Source organism: Sycon ciliatum, chromosome 2 (assembly GCF_964019385.1).
Source record: "Sycon ciliatum chromosome 2, ocSycCili1.1, whole genome shotgun sequence".
Lineage (NCBI taxonomy): Eukaryota > Metazoa > Porifera > Calcarea > Leucosolenida > Sycettidae > Sycon > Sycon ciliatum.
In genome coordinates, this window is record NC_088644.1 from 1,069,388 (window position 1) to 1,093,978 (window position 24,591).

Sequence of the window (24,591 nt, forward strand, 5' to 3'; positions counted from 1 at the left end):
GAGATGAGGATGAGGATGATGAAGACGAGTATGACGATGAATGGTGAGATGAATCCTCATGAAGTCACAATGTATTTTGTTCTTGGAAGCAGTCAAGGCCAGAGGTATATTGACATGATATTGTGGCAAAGGGTTTGTGTTGTGTCCAGCATAGTATGGCTGCATGCATGCATGGATGCATGGATGTGTATTTCTAGTCCTTGCAGACCCATGTTGATGGTTCTACTGCTGTCTTAAGGTGTGTATTTACACTGGTGTGTGCTGCTCTCGATAGTGCCGTGTCATTCCCTAATCTGTGTGTTCTTTCCCTGTGTATGTGCGTATGTACTCGTGTGTGTGTGTGTGTGTGTGTGTGTGTGTTGTCTCTTTCCCTTGACTGTGATCCATGTGCATGGACATACGGACACATGCACACACATGCACATGCTATATGCACAGTAATGATGAGTTAGGCGATGCCGTCAGTGATCTAGCAACGCGGAGCACTCCTGCTGACAGTAGCAGCATGTCCAATCCCATGCGTCATTTCCCCGGCCGACGTCCCATTCCCAGCTACTCATCTGACAATGAGAGCTCCGGTGGCATAGTGTTCGGTGACCTGTCCGCACAGAACAGCACAGACAACTCTCGTTTGGCCGCATCCCCTCTGTTCACCACCTCGGCAAGCCGCTCCAACTCGTCATCTTACACAGACGGCATCATTGCCCGCGGTACTGATGGTGATGACTCGTCGACTAGCTGTACTGATACATCAGTAATGAGTAAGGCATTGCGCGCCATATGTGTGGCTGTCTTGTTTTGATGTCGGACCTCACAACGCCTGGTTCACGCGTATAGTGGATATTTGTTGTGTGGGTGTGTGGTGGGTGGGTGGGTGGGTGGGTAGGAGCTTGGTGTGTTGTAACTGCCATTCCTGTATGTTCACGATAGTCGCATTGGTGTTTACTCTTCCTTCTTGGTGCAGTGTAATTACAGTTAATAACTTCGCGTATAACGACACTCGGCGGGGCATCAGAAAAGTGTCCTTATTCGCGAAGTGCCCTTATACCCGGAGTCTCATTATGTGTTACAGTTAGATGGGACTCGGGGCATGTAAATTCTGTCGTTATTCGCGAATTGTCATTATATCCGCAGTCGCTATTAGCGAAGTTGACTGTATTTGCTGCCGATCAGTCTCCTCTTTCCCTTTCAACTCTCTCAAGCTAGTGAATAAGAATTCTTCTTCCTGTCATACATGTATGTTCCGTTCTTTCCATTCTTGTTCTTGCTGTGTAGGCAAGAAGTCGTCCATGTCGGAGCACAGTGATTCCCCGCCTGTCTACCTGTACATCCAGATGCAGCTGTGCAAGAAGATGAATCTGAAAGACTGGCTGCACGATCATGTTTCCGACCGATCTCTACAGCAAGCAACCAAAATATTCTTGCAGGTGAGGGCGGCGGGCAAGCGGGCGGGCGTCTTTCTGACTGTACCTCATTGGGCCAGCGAAAGTTGAGCCCAGCTCGCCAACTTCTGCGATCATCCAGTTGTGACGGTTGTGTGCTAACACTGCTAAGTATACAAACTTTACAAAGCTTCAAACCCGCACTCCCAGCAGTGTATGCCTGTACCCTGTCGCTTGCGTTACTTGAATCAAGTTCAATGTGACGAATCCTATATTCAACATCATGCGTAGTATACGATATGAGTGAAGCATGACGTCACACTGTACTTCCAAGGCAATTTGAGACAGTCTGGCTTGTGCTTTTACTCACATCATTGTAGAGGGCAATGTAGTTGACCAGCGCGATCAGAGCTGAAATTACTGCTTTTCTTGTTTCTGCTTTTCTAGTGCGTTACACAGAAACATGCGTGTGTGTGTGCGTGTTTGTGTGTCTGCCTGTTTTTCTGTGTCGGCGGTATGCATAGATTGTACGAGCTGTTGGCTATGTTCATGACAACAAGCTGATGCATCGTGACTTGAAGGTCAGTATTCACTACTATTCAGTGTTGTACTCTTCCTCCTATACTAGTACCTTGTGCCAAGAGTACATGATGACGAGGGTGTGTAACTCCGTGTATGGGTACCGAGCAGCGCAATTTGCTGGTTGTGTCATTCTGACCCGTTCCGCTTTCCCAAACTGATGCAGAGTTGCACATTCTGGCTTATGTACAAGTACGTGTGGTGCCTGATGATTGCAGTATGAGCTTGAGCTTGGTCAACTGTTGTACGGTGCACTCTTGTTGATGTTCTGTAGTTTGCAACATGCTTCTTTTCTCTCTATGCACTCTGTCTCATTTCCTTGTCCGTGCCTTACCCGAACTTCACCTAACCTACCTACTACACCCCATGATGGTACATGTGCTTGCATGGCATGACTATTGATCTTCTCACCTACTGAGTACTGGCACCTTTGAAGACTGTTCACCAGGGCTGGTTGGCTGGTGGGCCGGTGTCCTTCAAGGCATGTTCTAGCTGTTTCTAGCTAGTGACTCATGTTCTGTCTGCACTGCCATCTGCAGTAATCAAGTACAATGTGCATGTCCATGTACAACCTTCCACCTGCACTCTAGTCAGGATGTCCAGTGGTCCAAGAGCAGTGTCTGTGTATATGACATTGTGTATTTCTTGACTCTCGATTACCTTCAGCCATCCAATGTTTTCTTTGCGCGCGATGGACAAGTCAAGGTCGGTGATTTTGGCTTGGCGACTGAATCGGGTCATCACCGCAATCTCAGTCGAGATGACTTGCACGCTCTGGGTAGGTGGACGCATTATCAAGCTGCATCACAGCATGTGCGTGTGTGTGCGTGTGCATATTAATTTTATGTGTGTGTGCACTGTGCATGTATGAGTTTGAAGACATTACTTTAGCAATGAAATTTTGACTGAAAGTACCCAACCTCCTTTTATAATGTGTGTATGTGCCTGTGGGTGTTGGTATGGTGTGTGTGTGTGGGGGCGGTGTGTGGGTGTTTGTGGGTGGGTGGGTGTGTGGGTGTGCGGTGTGTGGGTGTGCGGTGTGTGGGTGTGCGTACATGTGTACTATGTTCTACAGCATGTGAATTTGGTAGTGGTGCTGAAGGTGAACACACGGGACAAGTTGGTACAGAAATCTACATGAGTCCTGAACTGGTGAGACCCAGTGGCTAGTCTTTTTCTCTCTTTTTGTGGTGTCTCTCTCTCTGTAGTACTAATGTTACTACTCTGCACTACTTCACTATCTATGTATTGCGCATGCGCACAAGAGCTTCTTGTTCCTATTTTAGTCTGGCTTTCTTCCAAGGCTTTTTCCAATAACAATAATGACTTGATGATGTTTGATCAAGGGTTGGTACATAACAATTTGGCGACGAAGTAAAAGGATGGCCAAACAGGCAAAGTTAGAAGTACTGTATTTGATACTGGAGATTTCGAGGAGTATGCGGAACGTCTAGAGTTCTTTTTTATCGCAAATGACATTGGGCAGTTGGCCAGCTCTGCAAATGCTGCACAGAAGGATGCTGCGGATAAGAGAAAGGCTGCAGTACTCATCTCCCAGCTGTCAGCCAGCGCGTATACGAATTTAAAGAATTTGTGTCTTCCGAACAAACCTGGAAGCAAGAAGTACAACGACATTGTCGAAATCCTGACCACTTTCTATCGACCTCCTGTGAGTGCTGTTGCTGCGACGCATCAATTCAATCAAGCAGAGCAGAAGGAGGGAGAGAGAATTGTTGAATTTTCAGCTAGACTGAACGGGCTCGCTGTTGACTGCAAGTTCGGAGATCATCTGGACCGCGCCTTGCGCGACAATTTTGTAAAGGGTTTGGTTTCACACGCCATGACCAAGGAGATTCTCAGCAAGGCTGAGGATTCGGACACGTACGCCACCACAGTGGAGAGAGCTACGTTGTACGAGACAGCGTACAAGGATGCTGCAAGATTTGAACCTGCAACGACAGTGCATGCAGTGAAGTCGAGACGCCCCGGAGACAGCGCTCAGAGAAGTGAGAGAATGAGGTCAGCAGCCAGCACCAACGCCGAGAAATGTTTCCGTTGTGACAAACCTGGTCACAAAGCCGCCGACTGTTACTTCAAACAAACTGAGTGCAGGTACTGCAAGATCGTTGGCCATATCGAGAGAGCTTGCAAGAAGAAAAAAGCCCGAGCCGTGAAGTTCGTCCAGACCGAATATGACGACCAGGAAACCGGTGAGATCGAACCTGTGTCTGTGCCTCTGTCTCTTTACTACGTGAATGGAAATGCATACTCGAAAGTGGGTCCTTTCAAAATTGACGTAGATGTAAATGGGGCATCTGTGAATATGGAAGTAGATACAGGGAGTCCCGTAACGATCTTGAGTGAAAATGATTTTGTGCACGCAAACGGAAATTGCGAAAGGCTGGAAAAATCTACTATACGAATGCAAGGTTATACTGGTCAATCTATTGAATGTCTGGGTGAGATGTCACTACCTATCACTATCGAGGGTGACTGTCAACCTGTACTTGTACGGGTCGTATCGAATGGTCCATCCCTGCTGGGTCGAGACATGTTGTCAAGGTTTAAAATGCCATGGCACCTGTTCATTGAGCAAGAAGAAAACAGGCGTCAGCGAGTAAACCATGTGCGCGTACAGGATCTGATTGAGCGATTCCCAGAACTGTTCGACACTGAGGAAATTGGCAAATTGAATACAACGCAGATCACTCTGCATGTGGATGAATCAAATCCAGTGTTTTGCAAGGCACGGCCAGTACCCTTTTCGGTAAAGCAAAGATACGAAGAGTCACTGGATGCACTGGTGAAAGGCGGAGTGCTCAAGAAAGTAGATCATGCTAAATGGGCATCACCAACGGTACCAGTAGAAAAACCAAATGGCAAAATACGACTGTGTGGCGATTACTCGTTAACAGTAAACAAGCACTCGGATTGTGAACACTATCCATTGCCAACACTTGAAGAGCTACGCGAAAAATTGGCAGGGGGCTGTAAGTTCACGAAATTGGACTTATCACAAGCCTATCATCAGCTAGAGCTAGATGAGGGAAGCCGAGCTTTCACTACCATCTCTACTCACAGAGGTCTGTTTGAGTATACGAGATTACCGTTTGGCATAAACTCGGCCGTGTCAATCTTTCAACGAACCATCGAAAATGTTCTTGCGGATCTACCAGGCTGCATGGTGTACATTGACGATATCTTGATCACGGGTGCTAATGAAAACGAACATATGGCAAATCTGGAAAGGGTACTCAAACGTCTGCAGAAAGTTGGGCTGGAACTTAGACCAGACAAGGTGCGAATAATGGAAGATTCAGTTACCTATCTTGGACACCGATTTTCTGGAAGCGGAATGTCCCCCACTTCAGAAAAAGTGTCAGCTCTACGAAATGCGAAACCACCTGCAGGTGTCGCAGAACTCCAATCATTTATTGGGTCCGCTACCTATCTCAGTGCGTACATACCGAATTTTGCCGACATAATGGCCCCATTGTACACCTTGCTGAAAAAGGATGTGAAATGGCACTGGGACCAACGAGAAAATGAAGCTTTCCGCAAGGTGAAAGAAATATTAACGTCGGATCACGTATTGGCAAATTACTACCAGGAAAGAGAACTAATCTTGCAAACGGATGCTTCCGGAAAGGGTCTTGGAGCCGTTTTATTACAACCGGATAAGAGAGGGGTGCTGCGACCTATCGCATTCAAGTCTCGAATACTCACGAAAGCGGAACAAAATTACTCTCAAATCGAACGGGAAGCATTAGCAATTGTCTTTGGGACAAACAAATTTCAACAGTATTTGTTGGGTCGTGAGTTCGAAATTCGAACGGATCACAAACCGCTTCTCTCAATTCTGGATCCATCCAAACCAGTCCCTACAATGCTGTCAAATCGGTTAAAGAAATGGAGATTGTCACTGATCGCATATCGTTTCAAAATCACTCACATTCCTGGGAAAAGCAACCACATTGCAGATTTCCTGTCTCGTAGTCCAGTCGAAGGAGTGCCAACTGAAGCTGAAATGGTGACTGGGCACGTTCTTTTAATCTCAGAGGAGGGCATTGCAAATGCAGATCTCGTGGCGCAAGAAACAAAGGGTGATCCATTACTTGGCAAGGTACTAACCTACACTCGGAAGGCATGGCCTGTAAGTGTCCCCACTGAATTGTTACCGTACTTCACTCGAAGGTTTGAACTGACAGTGGAGGGTGATGTTCTACTTTGGAATGATAGAGTAGTGATTCCGAGTTCACTTCAGAATGTTCTGTTGGGTGATCTACACTCAGAGCACATGGGCATAGTTCGTATGAAAAGAGTGGCGCGGAAATACCTGTGGTGGCCAAATCTTGACAACCAATTGGAAGAAACTGTGAAAATGTGTGATATTTGCCAGGCAAATGCTCGCTCACCACCGAAATCTTGCGGAACCTGGACTTGGCCTTCAGGACCATGGCGTCGAATCCACCTGGATTTTGCTGGACCTTACTTGGGTAAAATGTTTCTGGTAATTATCGATGCTCACACCAAGTTCTTAGATATCGTCCCAATGACTCATGCTACGACAAATGGCGTCATTGAGACACTACGGCACTTGTTTGCGATTTTCGGTTTACCCGAGCATTTGGTGTCTGATAATGGCAGTCAGTTCACCAGCGAATCGTTCCAACGCTTTGTGCGTGAAAATGGCATTCATCACACTAAAACAGCGCCTGGACACCCAGCTACTAATGGGCTAGCTGAACGATATGTTGGGTACTTCAAAGAGAAGATGAAGTTAATGACCGTGGATCGGTGTGATGAAACGCTCAACACAAAGTTGTGCCGTTTCTTACTGTCGCATCGCACGACACCGTTGGCAAATGGAAAAACTCCAGCGGAGCTTATGTTTAACCGCCAACCCCGTACCCGTTACGATGTGTTACGCCCCTCCGAAACCAAGCGTAGTGTGGAGCGTTTTGAAGAATCGCTAAATGACCAACCCGAGTTCACAAATGGTCAGACAGTATTTGTTTTGAACTTTGGGCGTCATGGTAGCAAATGGATTCCTGGTATTGTGTTGTCAACTCTGAGTCCGTACAATTACCAGGTGCAAGTTGGAGACAGTGTTTGGAAGAGACACCGTAACCAGATCCGACCACGCGCTCTACCAGCTAGCATGTTTGCTACCGACAAGGGTGAACAACCACCGCAACTACCGGATACTCGCCATGCTTCTGTCAACGTGAATGGAAGTTTCAGTGGACAGTGTCGCGAGTCTACACCAGCTAACAGCAGCAAGGAGTCAAGTCAACCAGCTAACAGCAGCAAGGAGTCAAGTCTACAAGTGCCAACTCCACAGTGCGCTGCTCAACTGACTGGATCTGAACAGATTCTGACGCAAGATACACTACCTGAGACAGATCAGAGCAGTAAGTCGTCCAGCAGTGGTAAGTCTGTTGAGATCGCTGTGCGTCGTTCTTCACGTCAGTCACATCCACCTGGCAGACTGATTGCTTCCCAGTGAGTCTAGGATTGCCTGATAGACTGGTGGACTGATTAAGACACGCTGATGGACTTTTTCAATATTGGGACATTATGATAGATCGAGTGTTAATTATGTCGACTGACATGATTTCTAACCTTGGAACACTGTGTATTGTAGTTGACATAATTATTACCGTATATACCCCATCTGCGAACATAGATATCTATTAATACAGTCAGTACCTGTATCACAAGTAGATTACTGACATTTCATATTACACTACTTTGTGCATGAACGATAAATTATATATTTTTTTGTTTTTTTTTGTTTGTTTTTTTGCTTGTTTTTTTTTAAGGGGGAGGAATTGTGGTGTCTCTCTCTGTAGTACTAATGTTACTACTCTGCACTACTTCACTATCTATGTATTGCGCATGCGCACAAGAGCTTCTTGTTCCTATTTTAGTCTGGCTTTCTTCCAAGGCTTTTTCCAATAACAATAATGACTTGATGATGTTTGATCAAGGGTTGGTACATAACACTTTTTTTCTTTGAAATTTTTAGCAGCGCTCTTTATCACACTCGAGAGCCACGGATTAAAATTCTTGAAGTAAAATAAGATGACCAAAGGTTTACATGTTATCCACTATATCCAGTGAGTCACAGCGTAGAACAGTTGGCCACAATAATTTAACGACCTGATGTTTAGCTCCATCGCGTCTCGAATACGCACTCCAACAGCCTTCAAACTTGAAAGGTTCCAAGCTATGAAAGAACGTGAGAAAGGGGAGTGCGCTCGGATATCACGTCCACCTTTGGTCCTTTCTTTTCGACTCTTTATCACGTGAACATTTGAATAAACTGATCAGAGGGAATAGAAAAACACTGAAGGAAAATAAATATATGACATGTGAAATAACACAGGATTATGTTTTCTTGGTGAGGACCACTTCCATAATGACATGTGAAATAAAATATAATTATTCAAGTCACTACCAAGGGCTAAGGCTCAAAGGGCTATCTACGACACATTAGCCTCCTTCTACATGCATGCTGTCTACCATCTATACGGCGGGGGGGGGGGGGGGGGGGGGGGGGTGCTTGGCTTCTCTTGAATGTGCAGCTGCTTGACTGCAGATTGTTCACCCGCTGTCTTCGGTAGCTCTCCTGGGGATGTGAAGGCTTTCGATTTCGTCGGTACCCGGGGCGGCAGGAGCCTTGCAGGTGAAGCATGGGAATCTGACACAGGAAGGACCATCAGTGCTGGAGACTATTCACAAGTGTGGAGTATGCTGCTTGAGGCTGTGATCGGGCAAAGTCTGACAGCTTGCATAGCTCCTGCGACCAGGTGGCCACCTTGGAAGCCACAAACCTCTGCACCAACGGTCACCTTGGAAGTCACAAACTCCTACACGAACTGATCAGTTCCTATAGCTGATCAGAGTTTGCGGCACCCGTCAGTGGTGATAGACACACCCGTGCCGGCGAAGATGGTCTGGGCTGCCTCTAGCTTGTCCGGCTTGACGACGAGGATGCATTTGCTGGGGTAAATGAAATAGCCGAACACCAGCCCATCCTTGAGTCGATCCACCATTGCAGGAAAGGGTCGAACTTGCCACCCTCTGATGAGTCATCAGCATACCAGTTCTGGCAGGTTCCCACTGGGGTTGCCACGCAGTGCACCAGAGAGAGGTCCCTCAGAGCATACATCGGCATGGTTAGTGGGTCTCCTTGTGTTGTGCCTTCACGCGAGAGGAGGCACTCCCCATCCACGAATAGGCGGGCTGGGTGTCGGTAGCAGTTGATAATCGTGGGCATGATGTTAGGACAGAGGAGCGCTACATTGCGCATGCAAGCCTCTCTGTTGAGGCGATTGAGCGCGTTGGACGTATTTGCCATGAGCACTGCATCGACACTGCTGAATGTAGCATGCATGGCGTGAATGGCCGCTTCAATACCACATTCCTGGCCTCCGCACATCTGAAGTGAACCTGTTGCTTGGGAGGTACAGGTGGCCTCTGCTTAAACGCTGGAGCGGCTGGTGACAGCCCCTTGGCGGTGGTGTCGACTGGCGATCTTGTTTGTGAGGGCTCCGACCATGCAATACAATCTCTAGCGAGATGTCCCGTCTGATGACAGTTGTGACAGCGGAGAGATTTGAATGGAGGCTCCCGAACGAGGTGCATGGGCTTGGCAATAATCCTGGGCCAGGGATGCGGCAGCCAATAGCGATGCTGGCTTGTGCTCCTCCCCACCGGTGTGTGGGTGGGTGTGGGTGTGTGGGTGGGTGTGGGTGTGTGGGTGTGACGCCGCCAATGTATTGTTTGTATTCTTGTTGTGCAGATGAAAGGGCAGAAGTATTGTGACAAAGTTGACATCTTCTCACTCGGTATCATCTTCGTTGAGCTGCTGTGCCCGTTTGAGACACAAATGGAGCGTGTGCTCGTAAGTAACTTACGCCTGTGCCTTGAAAAGTGACAGTTGTAGCATACAACCAAGAATGCTACTATCGTGATTGATTTCTTGTTTCCTGTGTGTTTCTACTGGTTTGAAGTAGGGCTGCAACGGGTAGGGGTTTGGTCGGGTAACGAGTTCGGGTATTTCTATCCGGGTAGCACGGGTACCCTATGGGGTATGTTGACATAGTTTGGACAATGAGTGTGCACTTGTGCTACATAGAAAATGCACAGTAAGCACATAGCCATGCGTTTTTACATGCACTGTTGCGAAAACACCGTACTCCCACTACCCGATCGGGTTCTCAGGAGCAAACTGCTACCCGATTACCCGCTTTTATTACGGGTAGCACGGGTACTCTACTACCCGTTGACACCCCTAGTTTGAAGTGTACTGGCGAATGTATGTAGCACCACTGCACAGTGTAGCTACATTGTATTTACATCTATAGAAAAGCAACCAACATGACTCATAGCGTAGCTGATGTACATGTATGGGCATGTGTGCTGCGTGTTTGGGTGTGTGGATCTCCAGAGTGTATTGAAAAGCTGGACACATCGACATTAGTCCTTCATTTAATTTAGTCCAAAAGCTCCTTGGACGAAAAAAGACGAAAGTATATTCCAGACGAATATTTCTGCTCATACAGTATACGGTTTCCTATGTACTGTGTTGCACTGTGTTGCAGGTGTTGTGCAAAGCACGTAAACACCAATTCCCACAAGATTTCAATGAAGACCAGGTTGGTTGGTTTCCAGGACTAATGCTGATGCTGATGCTGATGCTGCTGCTGGCAATGCATGGCAATGCATAGGCTTACCTGTATCTGATTGACCAGTACATGCACTGGGTCTGTACTGTACTAATGCTGGTGAAGACTCACCTGTTATTCTATACAGTGGACGTGTACATGTACAGATAGCTACAGGCCACAGTGCAGTTCAACCATTCTGACTTCTGCTGCTACACGTATTCTCAATCAGGCTTTGCTCTGAGAAGTACTTGCTTCTTTGTGCTGGACAGTTCTTGGTCTTGTATTAGCATGCCATGTGGAGTATCAACTTATCAACACGTCATGTTGTTGTTGTTGCTGTTGCTGCTGCTGCTGTTGTTGTTGTTGTTGTTGTTGTTGTTGTTGTCCGTGGTCTGTTGTTGTTACTTTGTGCTCCGTAGAGATGTATCATACGTGAGTTATTGGCCATTGATCCCGGCCATCGTCCAACAGCACGTGAACTCTATAAGAAAGATCTCTTCAAAGAAATCCTCATCCAAGAAGCAGCCAGAGGGTGGTGAACAATGTTACTACTATGGCGTGTGTGTGTGTGTGTGTGTGTGTGTGTGTGTGTGTGTGTGTGTGTGTGTGTGTGTGTGTGTGTGTGTGTGTGTGTGTGTGTGTGTGTAACCATGTCTTGTCTGTTTGTGTCCAATTGTCTGTGTCCAGATCGAAGTAGGTGTCTGTCTGTCTGCCTGTTTAGTGTTTACCTCTCTTACTCTCTCTTACTTTCTCTCCTTCTCCCCCCTCTCTCCCTCTCTCTCCCTCTCTCTCTCTCTCCCTCTCTCTCTCTCTCTCTCTCTCTCTCTCTCTCTCTCTCTCTCTCTCTCTCTCTCTCTCTCCCCCTCCCTCTCTCTCTCTCTCTCTCTCTCTCTCTCTCTCTCTCTCTCTCTCTCTCTCTCTCTCTCTCTCTCTCTCTCTCTCTCTCTCTCTCTCTCTCTCTCTCTCTCTCTCTCTCTCTTTCTCTCTCCATTGCTGTTGTTGCTGCCAGTGAGCTGAACACTGTCTGGCTGGCAACTTGGTCTAGCTTTCTTGTATACAATTTATAATAGTGTTTCCTCCATTTGTTGGGAAGGAAATTCCCAGGACTCACCCCTTCCTATTCCTTGATTCCCCAGTCTATTTTTCTTTTGTTATTCTGGCTATTTTTCCTTTAATATTCTGGCTGTACCAGGTCCGTTCCTGGGGTAGACTTGTACCAGGTCCGTTCCTGGGGTAGATTTGTACCAGGTCCGTTCCTGGGGTAAACTTGTACCAGGTTCTTAACTTTCACCCCATGTATGCACTACACACCAGAGCAGATGGAGGAGTTCAGAACTGCCTGGCCCGTTTCTTTATTCCCTTTTACAATTATTTGCCACACATTGACTACTACTACTTCGAGTACTGATAACATTGAGTGCAAATTAGTGCAAAGATCACGTGTGTATCTCTATCTATATACCGCTGAACATAACGGCTATTAACGCTGCTAACCCTGAAATAGAATGAGTGTCGTTGTGATAACATCATTTACGAGTGTCGTTGTGATAACATCATTTACGAGTGCGTTGTTACGATACAGTGTTTGTTGTGTGTTGTGCGTGTTTGTCGGATAGTAATATCAATAACAATACGCCGATATAATTAGTTGCATAGATAGTACTTACGTTGTTGCTTGCATTCTCGCTCTCCACAGCAACTCCATTGCGTGCTGCGTTCTATGTATTCCTATTCTGTACACTGACTCTCTCTCTGACAGGGTTTGCTGTCACCCTGTCGCTGGGCGCAAGCACCCTCTGACAGACCAAACCGATTCGCTTCATCTTTGCAATATTTATCTCCTTTCGATTTGAATTTCTGTTTGTTCTGCACTCTGACTTTTCCTTGTTGCACCTGCGCTTTTGGACGCGGAACTAACTTTGCTGTCGCCATTATTATATCCATGGTTACGTAGTCGTTGTCCGTTGATATGACTCATCGATGCATCATGCATGAGTTGTGATCATTCTGCTTTTCTGATCTTCAAAGACTTCATGCATGCACGCACTGATGACACGTAAGCCAATGCACGCACTGATGTACACGTAAGCCAATGCACGCACCCGGGCACGTTTTGCTGATGACAGCGATTTGGCGATCGTGGTTCTGGGTTCTTTTTCTTGTTGTAATCTTCTTGTAAATATCTTAACTTAACTTTGTTTCTCCTACCTGGTCGCTTGGTGCACTGGTTTGTGTGAGCGACGGTAATGGTGGTTTGTGGAGTACAGTAGTGAGGAGGATTAGGCAACAACTTTTGGTCCCGAAACCCTAGCTTGAGGTTGAGCCGTTCAGGGCTGTTTCTTCGTTTTTCAGTTTTCTCGTTCTGTAAGTGTTTGTAGCCTGTAGGGCTGTGTTACCTTAGTGGGTAGTAATGTCGTTGAAGGTTGACGGATTTGTGAAGCCCTTCAAGGGTAAGCACGACGACTGGGACATGTTCTGGGTCAAGTTCCAGGTGATCGGCGAATGTTCTGGTTGGGACACCGAGGAAAAGCTGATGAAAAGGCTGCCCCTGTTCTTGGAGTCAGATGCTCTGTTAGTGTACTCCAAGATGCCGACAGATGACAAGAAAGACAAAGCCAAGGTGGTGGATGTCATGAAAAAGACATTTGGAGTGTCACCAGGAGATGCTTATCGCCAATTCAGTAGCCGGCGGTACCGGCTGGATGAGACGCCTGAGGCGTATGTTGCGGACTTGCGCCGCCTGCTGTCTGCGGCCGGCCACTCCGGCGATGGTGATGACAACGCCGTCATCATTGAACAGCTGCTGGCGGGGCTACCTGTCCACTTGGAGCGCCAGATTCGCCTCTCGTGCGCTGGCGTCAAGTTCGCGGTACCGGACATTGTGAGCAAGGTCCGTGCCCTAGCCGTTGTGGATTCGTCCAGGCCTGATACGGGGATGGCAGCGGCAGCCAGTGGCAGTGCTGCGCCCCGAGGTGGCAGCAGCAGTGGTGGCACCAGCGCTAGTGGACAAGCTCCCAAGGCCAAGACACTGTGCTACTTTTGTAATGAGCCCGGGCACATCCGCCGGAACTGCCCGAAGCGGACTGCCAGCCGAGGAACACTGCAGTGTGTGTTCTGCGATAGGACCGGGCACGTAAAAAAAGACTGCTTCCAGCGGAAGAAGTGGCTGGAGGCGCAGTCGGCGAACGGCGTGTCAGCAGCATCTGTGGGCGGCGCAGACAAGGTGCTCTGCCTGCAGAATCATGCCCGCGGCGGACTTATCTTAACTTAACTTTGTTTCTCCTACCTGGTCGCTTGGTGCACTGGTTTGTGTGAGCGACGGTAATGGTGGTTTGTGGAGTACAGTAGTGAGGAGGATTAGGCAACAACCCCGTTGCTGTCTCTTCTGCTGCTGCTGTACATATGCCCTTGTGTTGTTAACGTCGTTATGAACACTGTTGCTTAGACTGTCACCGTGGCTACTGTGGAAACACTGGAGCAAGGTGGTTTGATTTTTTTATGAGAATGTTTCAATGTCTCTCACCCAACTTACTCGCCATTTTGAAGTGTGTGGTGGTGTGTGTTCATCATCTGTCTGTCTGCGTGCATGTGTTGGGGGGGGGGGGGGGGCTACACCATACTGGCCAACCCTCCCGGTTTCCCGGGAAATCAACACTACTCCCGGGGTCCCGGGGATTTCAAGGAAACTCCCGGAAAAGTCACAGTTTCGTCTGATGCAGGATTTTCCAGAAAACTCCATGGATTCAACTTGAATGTCGCGGTTTTTCAAAAATATGTACGGTGCGCACTCTCGCACTTCGAACCGTGCACGGCACTTTCAAGACCTGACCACAAGATCTGCACTGACAGGCGCTAGGCGCTAGCTTATAGCCGGGCGCCGACTGATCGAACTGCAATGCAGGGTCGAAAAATAATGCAGGGTTGAACTGTGCCGTATACGCAGATCTAGCAGAGTTGAACTTTTTTTGGCGGGAAAGGCCCTTTTTCACTTGTTTTTGTGCCATCCAGGGATTTTGAGCAAAATCCAGAGATTCTGTATGTCTTGTCAAGGGATTGAGATTTTGGTGGTTGGTCAGTATGCTACACTAGGCAGGTTGCGTCACTTTCTTGGGGTTGCACCCTTCCTCATGTGCCCCTTCAAATTTTACACACATACACACATACAGATTTCAAGTTTATATCAACAAGAAACAGGAAAAGATTGGATTGTAAGACATTTTAAAAGTACAAAGCAAAAAGAAATGCAATCATAAGCGCGCCATAGAACGAATAGCCTCTAGCCTAAAATTAATGTAAAATCAAAACCAGAGACAAACTCAAGAAAAATCCTTAAACATAAATCCAGCCATCATCTTCGCCAACAATTTCGAATACTGTATATAAAAAGCTATCGAAATGATCTGTATGCATTTTTAGGTTAGCATTTTTCACTTATTCATACAGCATTTCACTCAATGACTATGAAATCGTAGGAAAGTTACTTCGAGGTAGAATGCACAGAACAAATAATTGCCAGTGTCACACTCACGCATGTACATGATGCTCCTCACATCCGTGCAACATTGCTACTAGGTACTACACAACACAGCATGCATACTGCACTGCACGTTGTACTACACAACACAGCATGCATACTGCACTGCACGTTGTACTACAGAGCACAGAATACATACAGCATGCCCTGACCCTACAACTGAAGTGACTACGGAAACTAAACTAGAAATGCCTACACACACACTACGGCACAGGTGAACGCCGATTGTGCCTATGCCCGCCGCAGTACCTACATGACTAGAGCAGCATATGCACACGTGCAAGTCGTCCCCTTGTAGATGGCCATCTTGGTACGTCCCCTTGTAGTTGTAGTTGGCCATCTTGGCATAATAGCAATGAGCAAATCACAGCACTGTACTATGCATGGCGACACCATCAGGGAAAACTCACAGTTGTCTCTTCCAGAGCACTGTAACTTGCACTTGCACAACCAGTCCTTCTGTGATCGTGTCCAATCACACACATGTGCATGTGTATGGCAGAGGTATCAGGTCATGTGCCGCTCAGCCTACGCTCAGATATCACATCTTGATGCAGATTGTCTTGGACTCGGTGAAGAACTCCATGGAGTCCTTGAATCCCTCTCGTCCTGTACCACTGGCTTTCATGCCTCCGAAGGGCATGTTCAGATCACGCACCATCCAACAGTTTGTCCACACAGTCCCAGCCTGTACAGAAAATACACACGTGTACACACACGCGCACGCGCACACGCACATACACACACACACACACACATACATGCACAAAGTACAGGCATGCCCATAACACATCACCAACAGGTAATCACACACGCTACAACCAAACCTCTTTAGGACAAACACTAGGGACCGGGGTGGTATCTGCTTGCAATAACGAGAGTTCTTCTTATCCATATTATATACCCAGTGAATACACAGTGATTTATCCGATAGAGTCATGAATAGTAGTTCTTCTAACTCTTATAAAGTGCAGGTACATGTACTGTATGTCTTATCACAAGTTCGGTATTCTTCTCAACCAGGTTCACTGTAATCCCAAACAGCATCGGACGCAGCCGGTACGAGGCACTGTACGTACATGCAGTTCATGAGCCACAGTGTGCACTCTGGAGATATCTCTCGACCAGACACACGCTGCCAAGCCATACTTGACACCATTGGCACGTTCTATCACCTACGGTGGGGGCGAAGGCAAGGAACAACACATGCACACACGGCCACCGTCCATAGATGCATGCACACACACATTATACACATACACACACACACGCATACACAAACACACAAACGTGCACGCGCGCGCACACACACACACACACACACACACACACACACGGAGAGCAATATTCATTGATTCACCACATGCGGTATCAACAGTAGAAGCACACATACATGTAAACACCAGAACGGCAAGAGGACGGCTGTAATGCAGATGAGGCTGCTATGTCAAGAGGGAAACATGTGTAATCCGTCCTAACATGTGCCATTGACGTTTACCCCATTGATAAAATGTAGTTGAGTTTCACAAACTCAGAGCTTCCTGGCCATCAAGCTCATAGTGTACACAAGGTTTCCCATCTGCATCTAAAACTTCAACAGTGAAAGTTGCGGTCACAAATACCAGCCCAACACTAGTCTTCTGTCACCTGAGATCCATACACTCTCATACTGATACATGTTCTCATTTAAAACAATGATTATCCACAGAAGCACTTGCAGAAGCAACGATGGTTGCGTAGGCACCAGCAGTAGCAGCACCGCCGGCGGCAGCAGCAACAAATGCGGCAATAGCAGCAGCAGCAGTTTACCTCCTCTTGTGAATGAAACTTGCTGATACACGCAACAGGACCTGCAAACACACACAAGCAGTGAACACAAACAAGAAATCAATTTTTTTACTTCATGTACCATGTATTGCCTGTGACCATGGTGACAGATCCTACATGTGCACCATGTAACCAAGGCAACCACAACCACTCAATCAATACAGTGTCAACGGATCAGAGCAAAATAGATGGGTGGACGTGCACAGACAGACATGCATACAGACAGACGCATAACGCTACATACCAAATATCTCTTCCTGCATACAGCGTGAAGAATCTGGACAGTCTACAATCACAGTGGGTTGAACATAGTACCCCTGGCAATGCACACACAAAACACACACACACACACACACACACACACACAAAACACACACACAAAACACACACACAAAACACACACACAAAACACACACACAAACAGCGTCACATGACCATTATCACTACCAGCAGACACACTGCAGTACTGGCCAATAGCAGAGCTTTTTTTATTGAGTGGATGCTGTTTGCACAGTTGAGCTCGGTGAAATGCAACCAGAAATGCAACCAGAAATCCAATCCGGAGTGCATATTTGGCGCCCTGAACTTGCATGCCCTTGACACCCTGGAAATGGTACGAATGCACCTGGACATACACACAATGATGTAATCAGATTCTGAGAACTAGTCCAGGGTGCCAGCCAGCCTTGCACGTTGGGTGGAATTTCACCGAGCACAACTGTACATGTATCAGAAAACACTGACAGGGAGAACACACTCTCATTCTCTAACCCCAATAAGCAGCACTGTGTAGATCTACCAGTACATACAGTACATACAGTACATACAGTACATACAGTACATACAGTACATACAGTACATACAGTACATACAGTACATACAGTACATACAGTACATACAGTACATACAGTACATACAGTACATACAGTACATACAGTACATACAGTACATACAACGCTGGCTAATGAAATCTGACAACTTGTTGCAGAACAGAGGCACCATCCCTAAATGCTGGGTGCACAGACTTCAGTTGACCCGAGATTCGGAGAGCTAGTTTCAAACCGCAGGGAAGATATAGTTTTTAGCCGCAGTGCACAGATGAAGCTACATTATGCAAAGAAGACAGCAGCAATGCGACTTAGACAAGAGATCAGAGCTGCATAGGGTAAGTAGTCTTTCTACCTGAAGTACAATACACTCTTCAGTGCTGACAGTGGTGAAGGAGCCAGTTTTCAAACGAAATAATGAACAGGTACTCCTCCCTACCCCGGCACGCTCACCTTTTGCAATCCTTCTGGCAACTGCACTGGTGCATCCACACCCTCACCGCACAACACGCGTCCGTCCTTACGGCCAATCTCAATGTACGACTTCACCTGTAAACAGAAACACACACACCAAGTAGAGTCCACACTATGCTTATTTCCATACGCCCTTTACGGAGCCTGCTGCAATGAAGGATACTGGCGATGGTTTGGGACAGAGCAAGTGTCACTGGACAAGGATAGTCAATAGGAGTAACATAGCCTACACTAGCAACAGAAAAGGGTTTCATTCTACAGAACAGCGTTAGAGTGAACTACAGTGGATGGAGGCAGTGTGTGGTTTTCAACATTGAACAGCACAAATTGGCGATTCACTTCATCAGAAAGTCACACAAATCACACACGGGTGCATTGGGCAAGCAAGAATGACTCCTGTAAGTAAGCTGTTCCCGACTGCAGAGCCTCAACCAGCAACAAGACAACCACACACGAAGCAGTGATTCTAGTTTTAAGTAGTTTCTAAGCCACACGTTTGCCTACCTTGTCACGATGCTCAGCGCTGATCAAGGCGCCGACCTTGGTGCCGGCTGCTTTCGGATCACCCACTGTCAGAGTGCTGCAGTATTTGGACAGGGGGAGAAGAGATAACAGAAAGGTGAAAAATGGCACGGTTCGCATGAGACACGGATAGACAGAGTTTTCCGCAGCCGTAGGAACGCCGCCACCCTCAATGATCAAGGCATGGTGTAAACAAAACCATAAACACTGGTACTCAAGTCAAGGTAGACACCGTATCCATGGTATCCACCACATGATGACAGGGGACAGAACTGCTACATGAAAGTTGATCGGCCATTTTTCCTTCACGTATGGAGAAATTTGTACAGGGTAACTACAAACCGGGCCGGTCAAAGCAGCTCGAATAGAGTGCTCAATACACACATGTACAGAGCAATATACCATACCGTTATCTGATGACCGCTAAATGCATGAAACTTGAAGTTACAGCTAAACAGTCTAACAGATCTTCGCCTCTGGTGTGCGTACATGGCAACCACCACAAGTCACCGTTGCCATTGCAGGACAGCTACTTCTCCAGTAGATTGTCAAACAGATACACAACTTGACCTATAGCAAGTACAGTACCCCGCTACATCAAGTAGCTCCTAACACAATGATGATGTACAATGGAGGTAGCCAAGTATTGACCTACCGGGTTGCAGTCACGAATTTCTCCACAAACTGATCGTAGATAGTGTCCTGCACAAAGACGCGGCTAGTGCACAGACAGATCTCTCCCTGGTTGGCAAAGCAGGACCTGAAGTACAAGCATGCACGCGAACACACACACACACACGGGCACAAAATTGACATAGGAACATCTTAAACACCTTTCAACAGTTTGTAAAGCTGAGGAACTGCCCATGAGCACACATGCACCTGTAAAGTCAACACATATGCACGTACGCATGTACACATACACACACACACATATGCACGCACGCACGCACACACACACACACACACACACAAATGTGTACAAAGTACTCTAATTTCAGAAATTTTCGGTGCTTAATATTTTCGGTATGAGGGCAAAAGGCCAGGTTAGGTGAACAGAAAATTTTGGTACAGGGAAGCTGTTCCCTATTGGATTATGTGTGTTAGTGTTTGTTCGGTGTATTGAAATTTTAGGTATGAAGCAGATGCACCGAAAGTACCGAAAATAAAAGTACACCGAAAATTTGTGAAATTAGAGTACACACCAGCACGCACGGAAGAGAGCCAGTGATTGATACACCTACCTCAGGTGTGTTGCAACACACTCATCTAGATTGGCGTCCTCAAACACCACCGATGGGTTCTTGCCTCCCAGCTGTAGCAAGCACGACCACACGTACACACACACACGTACACACACACACACACACGCGCGCGCGCACATACCATGCATTTTTAAGAAGACAACACGGAGAGCCCTAAAAAGCACGCAAAACATAAATCCAGCCAGGACCAGAACACTATAACATCGCAAGCCTGATGGAAAGCATTTCACAGTCACCGAAAGAGGAGGATAACTAAAACTGAATCGAAAAGAGTCGAACACTTGTCAGAAAGAAGCTAACTGAGAGAAGTGCAGCCTAATCTATACTCTTTGTAGGTGTAATGAAGGTGTTATGCAGGTGTAATGAAGGTGTTATGTAGGTGTTATGAAGGCGTTATGCAGGTGTAATGAAGGTGTTACGCAGGGTTAATGTCAGTGCTATGTACTAGGTCACACTAGGTGTGATGTAGCACTTCATTACTAGTGGGAAGTGATGTTAGAAACTATCATAATAATAATAATAAACACAGCTCGCATCTTCCCTGAACCTGTTAGACAGGGGCAGAGTCGACGCATCTGTCAACAACTATCATACAATGTTATAATGTTACGTACTGGAACTCAGTCTGCAAGCAACATCACACACTGCTGCAGTGCAATCAACATCACAAACGCACTGATGTACTGCGATCAACCCTGACATACAGCTGACCAATGGCTACACTACTATAATATACTGGTGTTGGATACCACACTCTACACGTCGTCACCTTACCTCCAGCGACACTTTCTTATTGAACGGCGCTATGGTGCGACGAATCACCTCGGCCGTTGCCGTTCCACCAGTGAATGAGATGACAGGTACATCTGGGTGCGAGGTCAGCGCCTGGCCAGTGACTGCACCGGTGCCAAACACCACGTTGCACACACCGGCTGGCAGGCCTAGAGAATACCATAACATCAGGCACAGTACTAACAGTTAGAGGTGTTGAAACAACAACAACAACAACAACAACAACAGTGTGACTGTACATGACATTGTACAGTATGCAACACACATTATACACATTACACACATTATACACATTATACACATTACACACATTATACACATTATACACATTACACACATTATACACATTATACACATATACACATTATACACATATACACATTATACACATCCTCATACAAACTACAGTACTGTCGGTCGCCAAAGAACTGGGGGGGGGGGGGGGGGGGGGGTCAGCCTTCTAGCCTAACCCGTTCTTATTTTCATGTATTACAGTCTATGCACTGTTGAGTCACCGTGTGTACATTGGTGTGTACATTGGTGTGCTGTGCTTGGTAAAATTCTAGCTCGGTTCTTCGGTGTTCCATTCTTCGTCGCCCCAACAGTACTGTAAATGAACACTCAACTGGCTACGGTGAATGCAGTGTATGCTACATCACAAAAGAGGCGGTCAAGAACGAAATATGGTGGTTGTGAAATTTCGGAGTCAACTGGAATAAAAATTAGAACTTAGATTGAACGGCAAGCACTTGTCCCCACTAACGGTAGCAGATTGGGCAAAGTCCAAAGCACTCTGTGTACATGACACCAGGGTAACACGACCACTTGCCTGCTTCCTGGAACACCTTGCACATCATCCATGCAGTGACTGATGTCATTTCACTGGGCTTTGCCACAACCGTATTGCCCGCAGCCAGGGCTGGGGCAATCTTGAAGGTCAGCAAGTACAGCGGTAGATTCCAGGGGCTGATTAGACCAGCCACACCGATCGGTGTCTGAGTGCTGTAGTTGACAGCATTGAACTGCGGCTGAACAGTAGATCTACGGAGAGAAGGGGGGAGGGAGGGAGGGAGAGTAAGAGAGAGAGAGAGAGAGAGAGAGAGAGAGAGAGAGAGAGAGAGAGAGAGAGAGAGAGAGAGAGAGAGAGAGAGAGAGAGAGAGAGAGATTGAGTGGGTGAGACATGGGCAGGCAAAGACAGGCAGACTCAGAAAACATTGAAACTACCGGTATGTGAGCATTTGCTGATGAAGGAGATTTACTGGATGAGCAATTCATGATGACACAAGACTGTTGCCACCTTGAGTTGCGACAGAACCAGAAAGCAGTGGTAGAAGCAACATAATTACATAAGTATCAGCAATGGTTAAAAAATAAGCTGACATACGTGTTAATCTGGTGGGTGATGGTTGAGGCAAAAAAGCGGAAGTTGTAGACGGCCCGAGGTATATCAACAGCTTTAGCCAACCAGATTGGCTTGCCCTGGTCACGGGATTCGGCCTCGGCGAACTCCTGCAGACGTGCCTCAATGCCATCCGCTATTTTCCTCAGGACAGTGGCTCGTTGGTCAGGTGAAGTGCGAGACCACCTGTGACAACACAACGAGAACAAGGGAACATTGCGCACACCAATCGTACATACGGCAATAGCACATAGCACAACGTGGACAATAGTGGAGAGTAGTGGAGAAGACAACACATGCATAGCTGACTGTACTGAACGGTTCAACCTATCTATTTCTAACTGAAATACAGAACTGTCGGGTGCCGAAGAACTGGGGTGGGGTGTGGGGGGGGGGGGGTGTGGGTCAGCCTCCTCGTAGCCTCTACACCGTTCTTATCTTCATGTACAGCAGTCTATCAATACACAGTTGAGTCACCGCATATATACAGTCAAATCTGTTGTATGCGACCGCCCCTTGGTGCAAGAAAAAGCGGTCGCTTACGGCAGATGGTCTCTTACGGCAGATGTATGGTAAATCCGGCATACCAGGTATATGCTTCCATGTACTCAAATCGACGAGAATAATGTGATTTTTAATATCATTTTATTGGATATTCAACGACGACCATACCCGTATAGTACGCGTATGCGACACGGCAGTAGATCGACACTGCCTGGACTTGAGAGCTACTGCACAGCCTCAGTACAGGCCAGGCGCCAGTCGATCGCACTTGCAAGACAGCGCATTTTCACACTTTTCAGTTGACAACGCACTGGCAAGTACAGTTTCGCACCTTACTGAACCTGGATCGCGGTCGCTTACAGCAGATTTGAATGCAGCCACCGTGCATGAAATCGCGGTCGCTGGTCGCGCACAGCAGATGGTCGCTCTGGACAGATCAGTTTGTATGTGAAACCGTCGGTGCACGGAAAATCGGTCGCTAACGGTAGATGGTCGCCTACAGCAGAGGTCGCTAACGGCAGATTTGACTGTATATATATATTGGTATGCTGTACTTGGTGAAATTCTAGTCTGGTCGTTCTTCGGCGCCCGGCAGCACTGTATTGGGACTCCCCAGCATACTGTGATGTTACACTATCAAGTCCTGCAGAGGAGCTGACTGAGGGGTTGACTGAGGGGCAGACTGAGGGGCTGGTTGAGGGGCTGATTGAGGGGCTGACTGAGGGGCTGATTGAGGGGCTGGCAAGGAATCGGGGAACATACGATTTGAACGCATCCTTCGCCCCTGCAACAGCTGCGCTCACGGTATCTGCAGAACTGTTCGGTACCTGTATCACACACAACATGCACACACACACACACACACACACACACACACACACACACACACACACACACACACACACACACACACACACACACATACGCATACACACACACACGCACACACACACACACACACACACACACACACCAGAGAACTGAATTCCGGTGCACGCAAACACACCCTTTACGTTACTCAAAAGTTATGTTATAAGGTGCAACGCAGGTTGCGACGCTATCATCCGGAGAAGAGAATCAACATAAAAGGAATTTACTAAATCCCTTTTCAACTCCCTCAAATAATGACACATACACTCTTGGAAATGATCCAGATTCCAGGTGCTAGGTCACCAGGTCACATACACGGTATCTGTGGGTCAGATTATTTACTCATGCTAAACACGGTGTATGATTATGTAAGGTGGATTGTAGTGTATGGCAGACAGAATGAATTCTGTCACCAGAGGGAACAGTACATTACGATACGGTCCACCTAGCACAACACTTCATACAAGCAGATCTCAATTCGTTACTGTTGTGCATGTGGTTGGAATTTGAAAATGTATTTTGCATTTTTTGGAGAGATATTATGTGAATCTGGACCCTTCTGGGTCAGTACACACTCCAATGTGCAATAATCATTATGACATTGATCCAACATGATTGTGCATGTACCTTGCCGTACACCGCTCCACACGACGGGTCGTAGTTGTCTATGTGGGTATCGCAGGCTACAAATTCACCATTGATGAAGTTTTCAAGGACAAGCAGCTCACTCATTTTCGGATATCTGACCAACAAACCGGTATCGTTGGGGAAAAATTAAATGTAATGCCAGCTCCTGCGCGAGAGAGAAGGGATTAAAAATACAGAACCTGTGGTCAGCAATGTTCTCCGAAGAAAATTGCAAAGCCAATGATTGTATTAATACTTTTTTCAAACAAGTAGAATGGTTCAAATGACTTTCTGTTGTTACGTCATGAGT

At 47.0% G+C, this 24,591-nt stretch overlaps 2 protein-coding genes across 3 annotated transcripts in view; one reads left to right on the forward strand and one right to left on the reverse strand.

Annotated features, from left to right (window-relative positions):
• Positions 1-14,166, forward strand: part of LOC135808180 (eukaryotic translation initiation factor 2-alpha kinase 3-like) — a 156,197-nt gene extending 142,031 nt beyond the window's left edge. The window contains exons 19-22 of one of the 2 annotated variants that reach the window (XM_065321334.1): positions 3,064-3,113; positions 9,772-9,873; positions 10,574-10,627; positions 11,059-14,166. In XM_065321334.1, coding sequence (XP_065177406.1) covers positions 3,064-3,113; positions 9,772-9,873; positions 10,574-10,627; positions 11,059-11,178 — 326 coding nt within the window. In that variant the 3' untranslated portion in view covers positions 11,179-14,166. The remainder of the gene's footprint in view (positions 1-3,063; positions 3,114-9,771; positions 9,874-10,573; positions 10,628-11,058) is intronic. The other variant, XR_010552061.1, reaches the window with a different exon arrangement.
• A 634-nt stretch (positions 14,167-14,800) lies between these two features.
• On the reverse strand, positions 14,801-24,488 carry LOC135808183 (2-aminomuconic semialdehyde dehydrogenase-like). Its single transcript, XM_065321337.1, has 13 exons — positions 24,282-24,488; positions 23,547-23,611; positions 22,266-22,466; positions 21,710-21,921; positions 20,863-21,029; positions 20,068-20,138; positions 19,479-19,583; positions 18,806-18,881; positions 18,281-18,376; positions 17,245-17,317; positions 16,983-17,023; positions 16,253-16,348; positions 14,801-15,861 (listed from the first exon to the last, which is right to left on the reverse strand). The coding sequence occupies exons 1-13, from the start codon at positions 24,384-24,386 to the stop codon at positions 15,715-15,717; spliced, it is 1,455 nt and encodes a 484-aa protein (XP_065177409.1). The 5' UTR covers positions 24,387-24,488; the 3' UTR covers positions 14,801-15,714.
• Positions 24,489-24,591: the final 103 nt, after the last annotated feature.